The 14,091-nt window shown below is 39.5% G+C and overlaps 1 protein-coding gene across 1 annotated transcript in view; it reads right to left on the bottom strand.

Annotated features, from left to right (window-relative positions):
* The window catches only part of LOC124871098 (SH3 domain-binding protein 4), a 75,130-nt gene continuing 61,039 nt past the window's right edge, over positions 1-14,091 (bottom strand). The window contains exons 4-5 of the mRNA XM_047370102.1: positions 8,557-8,745; positions 1-6,139 (exon numbers count right to left, since the gene is read on the bottom strand). Coding sequence (XP_047226058.1) covers positions 5,915-6,139; positions 8,557-8,745 — 414 coding nt within the window. The 3' untranslated portion in view covers positions 1-5,914. The remainder of the gene's footprint in view (positions 6,140-8,556; positions 8,746-14,091) is intronic.

Here is a 14,091-nt window from a genome sequence, read left to right as displayed (position 1 = left end):
AAAAGAATGACCAGACTTTAATGTTGACAAACTGTGTCAATGCAGACACACTAGGTGAAGTTATTTTAGGAGCAGATCCTGCCATTGTCTAGTTTCACAGTTAGAAGGACACACATGCTGACATTTTGTGCACACATTTAGCAGTGAAATATAGCTAGTTAAAGAAGCATGGGCTTTCTGTTTCCATAATCAGTAGAACAGTAGAATCATATACAGACAACAAGGCCCTGCTATCTAAATGGCACATTACAAACTTTGAATTGTCTGGTTTCACCTTGGTATCAAGCTATACCAAAGTGATAAAAAGTTCCACTAACATTTTCTATTATACACGTCAAATGTGTTAAAGTACTTTCACTGAGATACCCGAGAAGCTCTGGATCATCTGTTGCTGCATACAGGAAAAAAATTACACAAAATGCACTAAATTACACAAATTATTTCAGGTTGCAAAAATAACAGACAGGTATGACATGAAAATTAGAGGAGCACCCCCCACCCCTCCCCATTATTCTCATGTCAACTTTTGTGAAAATATAACACGGTAAACTACTAATGGCATGTCTGATGAGTAGTTGACTGCAGACTGACTACCAGAGCAGATAGCCTAACTACTAACATGCTAATCTTGACTTGTTATACCTACGGTATTTTATAAAGAGCAGAATGACAAAAAGGCATTGTATTTTCTGTCATACATCATTTTAAAATTGTCTAATTTCATTTTAAAATTTTGCTATTTTATTCAAGGTTGTCACCCGCTAGAATCTCTCAGCCCATCCTTAATGTTAGCAACTTTAGCAAAATCTTCAACATTGAAACACAGTCAGCCATAAGTGATACACAAGTTTAACAAAAATGTACCTGAAAATTAGTTCCACAAGTCGTATTGTACACTGAACCCGACTGGGTTCTAGGCTGTTCTGGAACAGGTGGATAGATAGGTTTGGTTTGTCCCCCTGATGATTTGTAAAGCCTGTTGCTAAGCAACAGATAACTGTTTCCAAGATTTTAGTGGGAAACTTTTTGCTTTCACCTGGAACCGTACAAAGTATTGATATACCAGTAGCAAACATTTTGCCTTCTCTTCACCTTCTACAAAGGTTAACATATTTCAACTGATTCTCTCATACTGATGCACGGGTTCTGTAGGTTCACCGAAAAATCATCGGCTGACTGGAATAAGCTGATTTGTACACTTGATCAGTTTTAAATACTAATCTGATGATTGGAACTAAAAATCACATCACAAAAAAAGTGAATGGACCATACAATTAAGGCCAAAACTATTCATACCCCTGACAGATTTGGTCTTGTCAAGACTGGAAATAATATTAATGTTTAGCAGTGGCCCAGACAGATTCCTGACCTGAATCTGAAAAAGAATCCGTGGAGGTAGCTAAACATTAGGGTGATGGGAGGTGGTCTTCCAACCGTAAAGACTTGGAGCTTATCAATAAGGATAAACTGTCAAGATACCAATGGAAACATGTAAAAGGCTGATCAGCACTTTTTTTTAGGGAAATCTGAAAAATGGTTTCAGTAGGCCAAAGTTTTACAAAACTGCTGATCAGGATTTTGGTCACAAAATCTCTAATTGGTGCATCTTGAACTGATAGCTAAATTTTCCTCCTTTAAACTAGTTCTCAGTGAAAGAACAGGCTCCAGTTGGTTCTTTCTTCAGAGGAGCAGTGCCGTTGATAACGTCTAACACAAATGTAATTAGTCATTTTAAACTTTATTTTCAGGCAGTTGAAGTTTAATCTATTAAATGTCCCACATGATCTGGTGAGGGCTGTTTGAAGATAAGCAAGCAGTTTGCTGGAGGTCATGCCTCAGAACCCAACCAACCAGCTTGTTTCTCCTGACCTCCAAGTCTCCACTGCACACGTTCTCAGGCTGTGAATCCTCCATCTGCTTTCTATAAACAAAGCCCTGATAACACATGAAACATGGTGACCCACTGCTTCTGCAGCAGATAAGCTGCCCCTGAGTGTGTGCTTCTCTCCAGTGCATGCACTTAATGCCAAATGGAGCCCACCAATATTTACAAGTTATTTACAGATGCTTCAACACAAAAGTCTGCAGTCACAAAAAAGATTTCTGGTATAGCAATGGTTATGTTACTGAAACACTAAAAAACAGCCAGAAGCTTTGACAGTGTCATTACAACAGTGGTCTCAATATTAGGCATCAGAGAGCTCTCTGGTTTGTGGAAAGCTTCACTGAAAATACATATTATGAGAGTAGAAGGAAAGTGTCATTAAATGTTCGTAGGAAGTAGGAGGAAAACATTTGTTACATTGATAACAACAATGGAAATCAGGGGGAAGATAAATCCTTCTGCTCTGAGAATATATCATATCCATAGGTTGTTGGGTCCCATGGCAGAAAGGAAGGTGGCTAATAGAGCTCAAAACGTTTTACTTTTTATAGACGCCAAGGTACAAAATATAGAGGTACAAGGTACAAATAGATTTGGTTAAAAATGTGCAGCTTGTTTTAAAGCTGAGGAAAGGAACCAACTTACAAAACACACAGATACGTTAGATCAGAAAACTAACTGGGACAGGACTGGTTTTCAAAACCTGTGGGACATTTTTTCACATTTCTATATGTCTTTTGACAATTTTATTTTATTTTATTTTAATAACCACTTGGTCAGCTGTAGTCATTTTAGTTTGTTAAATTTACTGTGCATTTATTCTAAAATTTGAATGCACAATTTTGGGAATTTGTACTTTATGAAGCAGCAATGTGTTTGCTGTCAGTTTACATTTGTTAGTAAAATGCCAATAAAGATCAAGAGAACTCTTTCTTGTGGAAGCTTATGTTATGGGAAGACGTTCTCCATCTTCTAGTAGTAAGGTATCGACAACACAACTTTATTTTTTCCTTTTGTTTGAAAAAACATTCTCTGTCTGGACATTAAAGGCTAAATTCAAGTAAATTCTGAAATTAGTATTCCTTGCCAGGAGGTGGCAATGAAGGCAACATTAACCAAAACAAAAAAACGCATGAAAGAATCTTCCCAACACATGGCAAAGTTTCTTGGCCAGCAAAGTATGATGTCATTGTTTTGTACTATACTGCCAAAAGTACTGGGTCCCACCACCAAATCAATGAGTTCTGGTGTTCCAATCACTGTCATGGCTGCCGGTTTATAAAGTTTGATGTGGAGAAACTTGACTGACCTGCGCAGAGTCCTGACCTCAACCTTCCTAAACACCTGTGGGATGAATCAGAACGGAGGCTGCAATTCTGTTTTTCTGATCCAACTATGAACACACTCCTAAATCATGTGGGAGATGTTTACAGAATAGTTAAAAGTTGCTATTGCTGGCAACGGTGGGTCCATCAACAAACTGGACGTTATAGATTAAGAAAAGGAAGTCATAAAAAATCATGTACATGTAAAATTAGACAAATACTTTTGGCAGTATATTGTATACAACGATGTCAATGATTTTGAAAGTCTAATTTTCACCAAATAAGAGGTGCAAATGCAAGAAAACAGTTTGTTTTACAAAATAACTGTTAATGTGGACAGCAGAGTGACTGCAGGCGTCTGTCAGGGCAGCAGATGCAAAGACTCGAAGAAACTAAACAAACTGATAAAGAAGGTTGGAACTGATTGTACAAAGAATGTTGCACAATTATGGATAATACTTCACACACTGTGCAGAACAGTGATAAACCAGCATCTTTAGATAAAACCTTCTTTAGCACCGCTGCGGTAGTATACTGGCACATAGTATCTTCTCCTTGTAGATGTAAAACGGACCATTTTTGTTCGTTATATTTGGTTGTAATGTTTTACACAGCCACAACAAAGTCTTTTGGAATTAGTAGTCAGAATTCAGTGTCAAGAGAAAGTCTTTGCCCACTTACAGATTTCTTCTGTTTTTGCTATAATTTAGTCACACTTTCAGATCACGAAAGACGTTTTCATATCTCACACAAGATAACCCGAGTAAATACAAAATGCAGTTTTCAGATGACAATTTCATTTCCTACAAGAACTAAACTCTCCACACTAACCTGACCATATGTGAAAAGTAATCACCTATCTTATTAAATCAGGAATTTACTATGATTAGCCACATATTTTTGTTAATTTCACTCACCACATTTAGGCATGATTACTGCCAGACCCGAACAATCAAAACAGCATATAAACAGAACCTGTCTGACAACATGTAGTAGGCTAAAAAATACTCACAAAGCAAGAATAAAAGGCCACTGACATCAGACTGTCTGAAAACATTTTGGTAACTCCTGGGAACTCCAGTGAACCACAGTGAGTGGCTAGCCAACCAAAATGACTCAGAGAGCTCATTGATCATTCATAAAGCACTGCAGACTTTACTGGCCTCAGGAAAGGTCAGAGTTCACGACAATATTTTATCCAATTGTGATTTCCAAGGCTTCTGACCAAAAAGAACACAAAGACATTTGCCAAAAAACATCCTAATGACCCCAAATATGTTTGGTAAAAAGTTCTTAATGAGTGATGATGTGCCCCCCCCAACTTCTTCAAATCAAAACTTTTAATTATATCTTATTATAAAATGAAAGTGGCACAAATACACACAAATACAATTTTGCTGCACAAAGATTTGAGACCAATTTCGTTTGATTTGGAGTAGGTGGGGGTCAATGATCTGTGATCTAATAGGATAATTATCATGTGTGCATAAGTAGAAAACAACAGTGGAACTTCTTGTAAGGTGTGCATCCTGCTACATCTGGCGCCAAGCTAACACAGAATTGCAGAAAAAGAACATCATCAGTACAGTTAAACATGGTGGTGGTAGTTTGATGGTTTGGGGCTTCTTTGTCTCTCAGAACCCGGATTACTTTGCAGGTCTGGTGACCTGGAAAGCTCAAACACATTTAGGTTATGCAAGGTTGTCCACACACCAGCAGGTTCACCTCTGAATGGCTCATAACAAGCACAATAAACATTTCTAGTGGGCTAGTCAAACTCTGGACTTGAATCTGATTGACCTATAAAACAGGCTGTTCATGCTGAAGAACCACCCAATGTAACTGAATTAAAACATTCCTAAGAAGTTCAACAGAAAACCAAAAACCTTAGAAATCTGTAAGGAGGGGAAATACTTTTAAAAGCAACATCTGTTCATTTTCATTGAGCTAAGTCAGCCATTATTTAAACTCCTCTGCATAAAGAGAAGTAATTTAACTGAGATATTTTAATGAATGGATGCTAGCAAAGGTGGTTTCAATGAAACAGAAAAAGTAGACAGAAAACTGTAGAAAGTGTCAAAAAGAATTTTGGAACATGATTTTTAACCAATTTCTCTAAAAGAACACAAAAGAATGTCATGAAAAACAAAACCTTGAGAAAAGTCCTAAACAGGGTCAAACATTTCTGCAAATGCTTAGTGAATAAATTACTTAAAGAACCTTGATCTAACATCCTTCAGTCTAGGATCCCAACAAGACAGAATGGTGCTGAAATATCTGAAAGGACCACAGCAAAAAAAATCCAACCATTGTTTCATGTACATAAAGATACAGCATGATGAGGCTACTGTAACAAGCATCTAAAAAGTATTTCTTTACTTTAAAAAAATGTTTCTACAGTTTGATCCACAGTTCTTAACCAAACCTTTTAAAGTGTTGCTTTACAAAAAGGCTGTGCCATAACTAGAGTAAAAAAATACTTAAATGTGCAAGAACCATGTGTTGTTTGGAGTAAACCTGGAAGCAGTCTCTTTGGGTTCCTTCCTGGGAACAACAAACAGAACATACATCATACAACAGCTGTAGTGGCATTCAGGAGCAGTCAGCTGATGTGCAGCATTTCAAACTAGTGGAGGAAACAAGGCTCCGGAGGAGAGTGAACTGAGGTGGGAAACCGTGGAGCGTAAGGAGGCTTAAACTAAGTTCAGATGGCGTAGTCATCTTGAGCGGCAGGGCTGAAGGCGGAGCTCCGCAGGACGTCCAGGCAGTTGACCAGGATTAGCGTGCCAGTCAGGTGCTTCCAGCGTTTGGTGATGGGGCTCTTCATCTTGTCAAGGCCCATGTGGAGCTCCTGGATCACGTCCCTGTAGCTGTCACCGATCTGAGCGGCCCACGTGACCAGGAAGTCGTACGCTGGCTTCCACATGGCCTGTGGACATGAAAGGCAAATGTTGCATGATCTGCTAACCATGACAACAGCTGACAGTGTTATGATTTGGGGTTGTTTGGTTTTTGGTTGCATGTTTTTCCTCATGTTTCTCACAGTTAAGGTTTTGAATCATGCTTCTCTTTTTTATTTTCCTGGTCATGCTTTAGTTCTTGTCTTCTAGTTCATGTTTTGTCAAGTTATGTTTTTGGATCTGATTATGCTTAAGTTTCATGTTTTTCTAGTTATGTTTCTATTAGTTTGTATCCTTGAATTTTTGTTTTGCTCCAGTCACGTTGTATTCTGTCCTGTCTGTCAATGAACTTTATTCAGTTCACCTGCACTAAGCAAATCAGTCTCCTCTTTTCACCTTGTTCTTGCTCCATATATACACCTCTGTTCTGTTCATTCCTCGAGGAAACATTTCGGATCATATCACTTGGTTTTCTGCCAGTTCTTGTTGTTCGTGCCAAGCCTTTCCATGCCTGTATTTGCCACCACCTTCCGAAGTAAGTTTCATTTATTAAATCAGTTTATTCACCTACCGCCATGCTGCCAGTCCGTCTGCATTCCGGGGACCTCCGCTACACTTCACCTGACAGACAGTTACAAGCAGCATACGTAATCATGCTGCTTGAACATTTTCCACATTTTGTCACTAAATCACAAACCTCCATTTGTTTTATTGGGATTTTAAGCCATAGAAATAAAGCAAGTAAAGTGAATACTTTGTAGAAGCACCTTTCACTACAGTTGCAGCTGCAAGTCTTTTGAGGTTTGTCTCTGCCAGTTTTACATATCAAGACACCGAAAGTTATGCGCATGCCTTTTTGGGATAAAGAGTATCTGAGAACACTGATTCTGAAATTTTGCAGCATATTCTAGATCTAATTTAGGTCTGGACCTTAACTGGGCAAATAAAACAGACAAATATGCTTTGATGTAAACCGTTACGCTGTAGCTCTGGCTGTATTTTTAGGGTCATTGCCTTGCTGGAGGGAGGGGGGATCTTCCATCACAGTGTCAACTTTTCTGCAGCCTCTAACAGCTTTACCACCAGTACCATCCCATATCAAACTCCATCCATCTTCCAATCAACTCTGATAATGGCATTATCACAATGCCATTGATGATGTCTAACCATTGTTTCAGCAGACTAAAATCTTCCCATCTACCCTGCAGCTCCTCCAGAGTTACCATTAGATTCTTGGCTTTTAATTATTAATTATCTCCTCGCCCAGACTCCAATTTAGGTGGGCGATCACATTTTAGGTAACGTGGTGAAAACACAAAACGTTTTGCCGCATTTCTACTGTTGGTTTACAACCAGTGGTGCAGGTTTTCTCTGAAAATGGCACTATTTGAGAACGGGTTCCATGGCGCAACAATTTGAAAAGGTCCTGGTCATGCGTCAACGTTCCTTGCTCATGCGAAGTATAACTGAGATCAGTAGAAATGAATGCGCATGTGCACAGCATAACGGCTGCAGACCAGTTTAAAACCCACAGACCAGTTTAAAACCCACAGAAGACGAAGATGTCAACAATAACAATGGCTGATTAAAGAGTACATATGTGTGCTGTTGACTATTTTGAATCTAATGACGGTGCTCCAACTAAGTGCCCATTTTCTACCCCGTTTTGTAAGCAGGAAATGTTTATGCATGTTGCATTTTAAACATCATACCGCCAACTAGAAGCGTGTGTGGGGAAATTACACCATTTTGATATGTTTAGTGTTGCCATGCGAACGGTGGTTGTAATTAAAATGTCATGTAGACGTGGTAACAAAAATGGAAAAAATTCCTTTTTCATTGAAATAGTTTGGAAAGCCTTGGAAAGTTTGCAGTTGTGCCATGTTCGTTCCATTTTCAGAAGATGGAACAGTGTTTTGTGAGATGGGGAGATGAAGTTTGGGATAATATTCTATGGCCTAACCCTGCATTAAATGTTTCTACCACTTCCTCCCTGACTTGTCTGCTGTGTTCCTCGGTCTTCAGGATGCTGTTTGATCTCTAATGTTCTCTAAAAACCTCTGAGGCCTTAAAAGAACAATTAAATACATTTTCTTAATTAGGAAACTTCTGAAAGCAGCTGCGAAAGCAACTGATGGCACTGGAATTTAGGGGTATCAGAGAAAAGGGGGGTCAATACAAATGCCACACACCACAAATATTTTTCTTTATAAAAATAATAGAAAACCAAGTATTCTTTTTCGCCTCAATTGTGCACTGCTGTGTGCTCGTCTATCACATAAAATCCCAACAAAATCCATAAAAATGTGTGGCTGTAACGTGACATTTTATTTCCCTTTGTGATTAAAAAAGTATTTTTGAATTGAACTGAATGTGGAAAGGTTCAAGGGCTGTGAATAACTACTGTTACAAGGCACTTTATTACAGCATATTAAGACAGATGTACCTCGCTGTCCACCACGCCATTCTTGTCGCGGTGCGGCGCTTCATAAGCATCCATCTGCTGGCGGGAAACCTTGACCAGTCTCTCGGCCAGCTCCCTCCAGCGTCCGGCCACCTCCACGGCGGTGGTCAGGAGGACAAAGTCCATAACAAGTCTGGCCACGAGACCCTGACAGTCCATCTTCAACAGAGCCTACAGAAAAAAACAGAAAGGACAGTACTTTAGAGGCAAATAAAAACTGAATGAAGGTCAAACTGGAAGTAATGGAGGTAGATCAAGTAATTCTGGACAACAACAGGGTCTGAGCTCTCACTGGCAGTCAGAAAACAAGACAGAGGAGGACAGATCTGTTACAAAGATCTGAATACATGTCCACTGACTTGATCCTGGGTTAACACCCACAGCATCACTCCTCAATCCCCCACAATCTCAGCTTTATGAATATTTCAGATAAACACTGCTGCAAATCGAAGTAAAAAAAATGACCTTTCTAGAGGGGAAGGAAACAGTTAATGAAAACTAGCTAAAAAGGTCCAGGAAATGAAAAATTACCCATAGAAAATCCCACCAGGATAATACTCTAGTCACTGCCTTTTGCTTTAATGGCATGCTGCAATGGAAAAATAACGCATTGGCATCAGCCTACAACAAATTTGTGCTGAAGCGTACATAATTTGACTTAGCTTAACCGAGCTGCCGCAAACTGTTCAGGGCATCACATAAAATTCTGCCATATGAGCACGTGGCTCTCACACACCATGTATACACAACATGTGCACAACTCAAATATCACAACAGGGACCCAATGATAACATTTCTTTATCTCAGGCTAAGCTATGCTGTCTGCACTGATGATCAACTAACCTCGGCATGATGCTCTGAAAGCGAAACTGACGGCTTGCCGTACATTCTGATAAATTCAGCTGATGATTATGTTATCTATAAGTGGGTCCTTGAATATGAAAAACATGAAATAAGAAAATGGCATCATGGCAAAAGTAATATACCCTGTCCTGGTGCAGCAGAACATTGAACGCCACACATTTGATCCCAATACACTTTCACTATTCAGAGCAGGAATGCATCAAACGCATCACACATGCCACAGGACTTCAGGTTCTAAAAAATGTCCTTAATTTCTTCATGTTCAGACCCATTTAACACACATTATTCATCTTCATTGTAAGCTAAACAGTGTGACAGTGGCTTCTTTTCCCTTAGCTGAAGTCAGTCATCTAAATAACATATCCATTCTCATGACTGCAGGATAGCTCACTAAAAAAAACGTTGAATCATTCTGATTAGCTGTTTGGATTTGAACCAGTCTGGACTGCACCACGGCCCCACCCCTCGCTGGCCCCTATGACCTAACTGTCTCTTGTCGAATCTGTCCAGATGTTTGCTGATAGTGGGAAAAGTAAAACAAAAACCTGCTTTGCAGACTTAAGCTGTTCGTCTAGCAGGTGACCTGCAAGGCATCACGGTGGATTTGCAAATACAAACGTGGCACATGCAAATGTAGGTGCATTCATGCAGCATCATTACAGACGTTTACAGGTGCTCACACAGTACTGTGCTTTGAGGATGTTTAAGGAACTACTTTCCACTGTTTGGACTGCTTTTCTACATCCACAGACAAAAATTACATAAATACTGCTTTAAGGGAGACAGCCAGAGTTGGCTGGCTGAGGAACCCTTACAGTTCTAACTCTTAAAAAAACAAATACGGTAGTAATAGTTCAACTTTATAAATACCTTGCCTTTGAAATAATCTTTCCCAGCCTGTCGCAAATCCCAACTTCCCTAAAACAATCCTCTTCTCTTAATATTTCCTCTGCCTGCAACACAAACATGTCCGAACAAGCTGGATGCAGTCAGACAGTCGGATGCAGTTTTCAACTCACAGACTCAACAGACCAAAGGTGAGTTTAATCTTCCAATTTGGACCTCGGTTGAATGTGCAGGAATGTGTGGAATGTCAACATATGAAGGAAGGGTTAGGAAGAAGGAAGTGGGGAGGATGGGGGGGCTGGTGTGGGAGCTGGGGAGGGAGTGAGGAATGTTGACACCATGCTCCGGCAGTCTCGCTCATTCTTGAGATGAGACGAAACCAGAGAATGAGATAGTGGCAGCTGTGGTCCAATTGGACAATAATTTGTGCTCAGCAGGAATGTCGAGCTGAGAAATGTCAGAAAGCGAAAATAAAGAGCAGCTCACAAACAAACTAATCAGTTGGCTTAACAGACCACTCAAACAAATCAAATGATTCGATTAATCAAGGAATTATTATTATTTAATAGAGTACTCAATTCCTAAAATGTTTGATAGATGCATCCCTCCTTGTGTTAAAGGAGATTTTTCCCCTCCAAGTGTTTCAACTAACAGTTCTATTGACATTACCATGTTTGTCTTTTGCAGACTAATTTACATATTTAGGCTTGTGCAGATATCTTAAAGCTAAAAATTCGCAGTCGATAATTAAATGTTCTATCCAATATTTAATTTAAAATCATAAAAAATATTTTATTTAGTTTTGGGGGGTGCTTAATAAAACCAAAATCTCCAGCTGTTAAATGAACATTTTCTGTCATATCAGTGCTGCTTTTTTCTTCTTCTCTGGAATAAATGGAGTGCATAAACATCCTCCAAGAGAGGTGAGTTTTAATTTATTTGCTGCGGGTTGTATAACTTCTGTAAACAGAGGGCATCATGGCAGACATCCTAAAAGCATTATAAATCCTCTCCACCACAAAGTGTGTACACAGTCAATGTAGGTAGTTGCTGCGTAAGTCAATTATGTGAGATGTTTCTGATGTGGGTTCAGCATTTTGTTTAATCCTGCAATAAATCAAACTGATTAAAGTTGTTGTACTCTATACTGGAAAATGTCTTGACTAGTTTTCTGAAACATTTGCAAAAATGTCTACATTTTATCAAAATGTCCCAAAACTGTCATCATGTACAGTCACAGGGGAAAGTACACCCTTCTTTGAGCTGTGAGGTTTTACGTGTCGCTTAACGATGACAAACTCAAGTGAAAAAAAAACAACAGATTCCATATTGTCATGATTTATGGAACAAAATCCTGAGAGTGTAATAAAAAAACAAAAACGGTTTGTGAAAATCTAAGTATTCCCTTGATGCTTTCATTGTATTTAACAGGGAAGGTATCAGCGAGTTTCTGCTATTTAAAGGCAGTTGATTGACTGGTCAACATTGAGTGTGATCACTTCTATAGGAGCAGGAGATTTGGTAGTTTACTGATCAGCACCAAACAGCAGGTGGGTCTTAACACAATGCCAAGGCGGAAATATGTCAGAAAAGACTTTAAAAGGCAAATGTGTGCCTATAAATATGGACAGGGTTATAAGTCAGTTATTGTACAGTCACAAATATTATTCACATGGGGAAAACAAACAGACCATGGTCAGTCTTCCCAGGAGTGGATGTTTCAGGATGTTCATCCCCAGGTCAGTCCCTTCAATGTTCAGAGGAATTGTAAAAAACCAAACACTTCCATCTTAGACTCTACAGGCCTCAGTTAAGTTCATAACAATAAAGTTACAAAAAGATTGCACAAGTATGGCGTGTTTGGAAGAGTTGCCAGGAGGAAGCCTCTTCTCTTGAAAATAGCAAGGCAGCATGACTTAGATTTGCAAAGTAGCATCTGAAGGAACCAAAGGACTTCTGGAACAATGTTCTTTGGAGAAAGGAGACCAAAGTAGAGAAGTTTGGCCACAAAGCACAACACCATGTATATTGAATACCAAACAAATTGTATCAACAAAAGCTCCTCATATCAACTTTCAGGCACAATGATGGAGGGGTGATGATCTGGGCTTGTTTTGCAGCCAGAGGACACTGGTGTACCAAAGTATTTCATGGTCAAATGTGGGCCCATCTGTCTGATAGCTGAAGCTTGGCTCCAACTGAGTCATTAACAATACAAGGATCCCAGACACAGCAGCAAAGAATAAAGGTGCTGCAATGGCCCAGTCTAAGCCCAGATCCCAATCTGATTAAAATGCTGTGGACATAAGAGATCTATCTATGCAGAAATGAATGCAAGCAAGCCTCAATTAACTAACACAATGCTGTAAACCAGACGCGAAGACGGGACCAAACATTAGAATTTTGTCAGAGAAAACAGATTTTAGGTTATTGTTGCTTAAGGAGCTTCTACGAGCTACTACATCTTGGACTATACTGTTTTTACACATGTTTTCTATTTAGGGTTTTATCAAGTATGACAGGGACAGTTCATTTTTTATGTCCTAATATGTAAAGCCCTTGACTTGAAAGAGGATATAATTTATTTTTCAAATGAATATATTCTAAAACCTGACAACCTTTTAATCAAATCTGACAACTCAATGGCACCAGTCCTTTTTTTCAGTTTCAACAAGATAAAACAGTGTAGCACCATCTTCCACCTCTTACCAATTTGCTACAAAGGCCATATTGGATTTTATGCAGTCAAACAGCAGCCAAAACAATCTATGCGATGGCTGTGAAACAGGCTGAGCATCTTGATGTCTGTTTTACTGTCTCAGCGTCAAGATGAAAGTGGTTTATACTGCACTCTGTTCTTGTCTAGGTCCATCTTCATGTTCAAAAAACGATCTGTGTAAATTTTTTATGTCAACTAGTAACCAATGAAAGATTCTGTTTGAGACACTAGGTGCTGCAGACAGAACAAAGCAAACATCAAACGCTTGCAAGATTTCACCGCTGTGGTGGAATTAAAACGCTGTGCTGTGATTTTCCAAAATGTCAGCTGGTTCCTGTATTACGGGACTCACTAAGCGTGTGTGAGAGCGTGTTAGTTAAATGCCACAGAGTTTGTTTTCACCAGCTAAGCATCAGTGAAGCTCTGCCAACATATAAATCATCTGCTTGTCGCAGAGTCGAAAATTCCTCCAGACATATATTCAAAAATTACACTGGGGTGGAAATAAACAGAGCTGCCGTCTCAATCACCGGCGTCGCGTGCACACACACACACACACACACACGCGCACACACACACACACAGGCTGTACATTGGTGCTGGAAGAAATCAAAGCGAGCCCTTGCTCTGACCTGCAGAGAGCCTTTTGATAAATAACTTATTTCGTCAGTCTTCTGGTTTCCGTTTCTCCCCTCAGCTACTAAAGTGACACTCAATCTTCTCACTCCAATCTCCTCTTTATTATGTCTCCATTCCATCTTCATTTTCCATCTGACCCTCCTCACCCAACTCTGCCATTTACAGCTTCTAAAGTTCCACCTCAACCCCAATGTGGCTTTGCAGTTGTATTCCTTTCCCACTTCTGCACTTAAACGTTTTTCCTGGTTTCTTTACCATTTGTGAGGAGCAACCTTGAAACCAAAGCGGTGGAAAAATTAAAGATCGAGACTACATGGGAACTCTTCTGGGTCGTCATAAATCAGCCCTGAAACGCCTCCTGTAACGAGCCTGCATCTCCTGGGAGATCGTGATCAGTTATTCAGTCAATTATTCTAAAAGCAGCAGATGGTCCCACCCAGCCGCTGAAG

This window comes from Girardinichthys multiradiatus, chromosome 7, assembly GCF_021462225.1.
Source record: "Girardinichthys multiradiatus isolate DD_20200921_A chromosome 7, DD_fGirMul_XY1, whole genome shotgun sequence".
Classification (NCBI taxonomy): Eukaryota; Metazoa; Chordata; class Actinopteri; order Cyprinodontiformes; family Goodeidae; genus Girardinichthys; species Girardinichthys multiradiatus.
The sequence above is the reverse complement of the archived record's forward strand: the minus strand, read 5'-3'. Positions and strand labels throughout refer to the sequence as shown.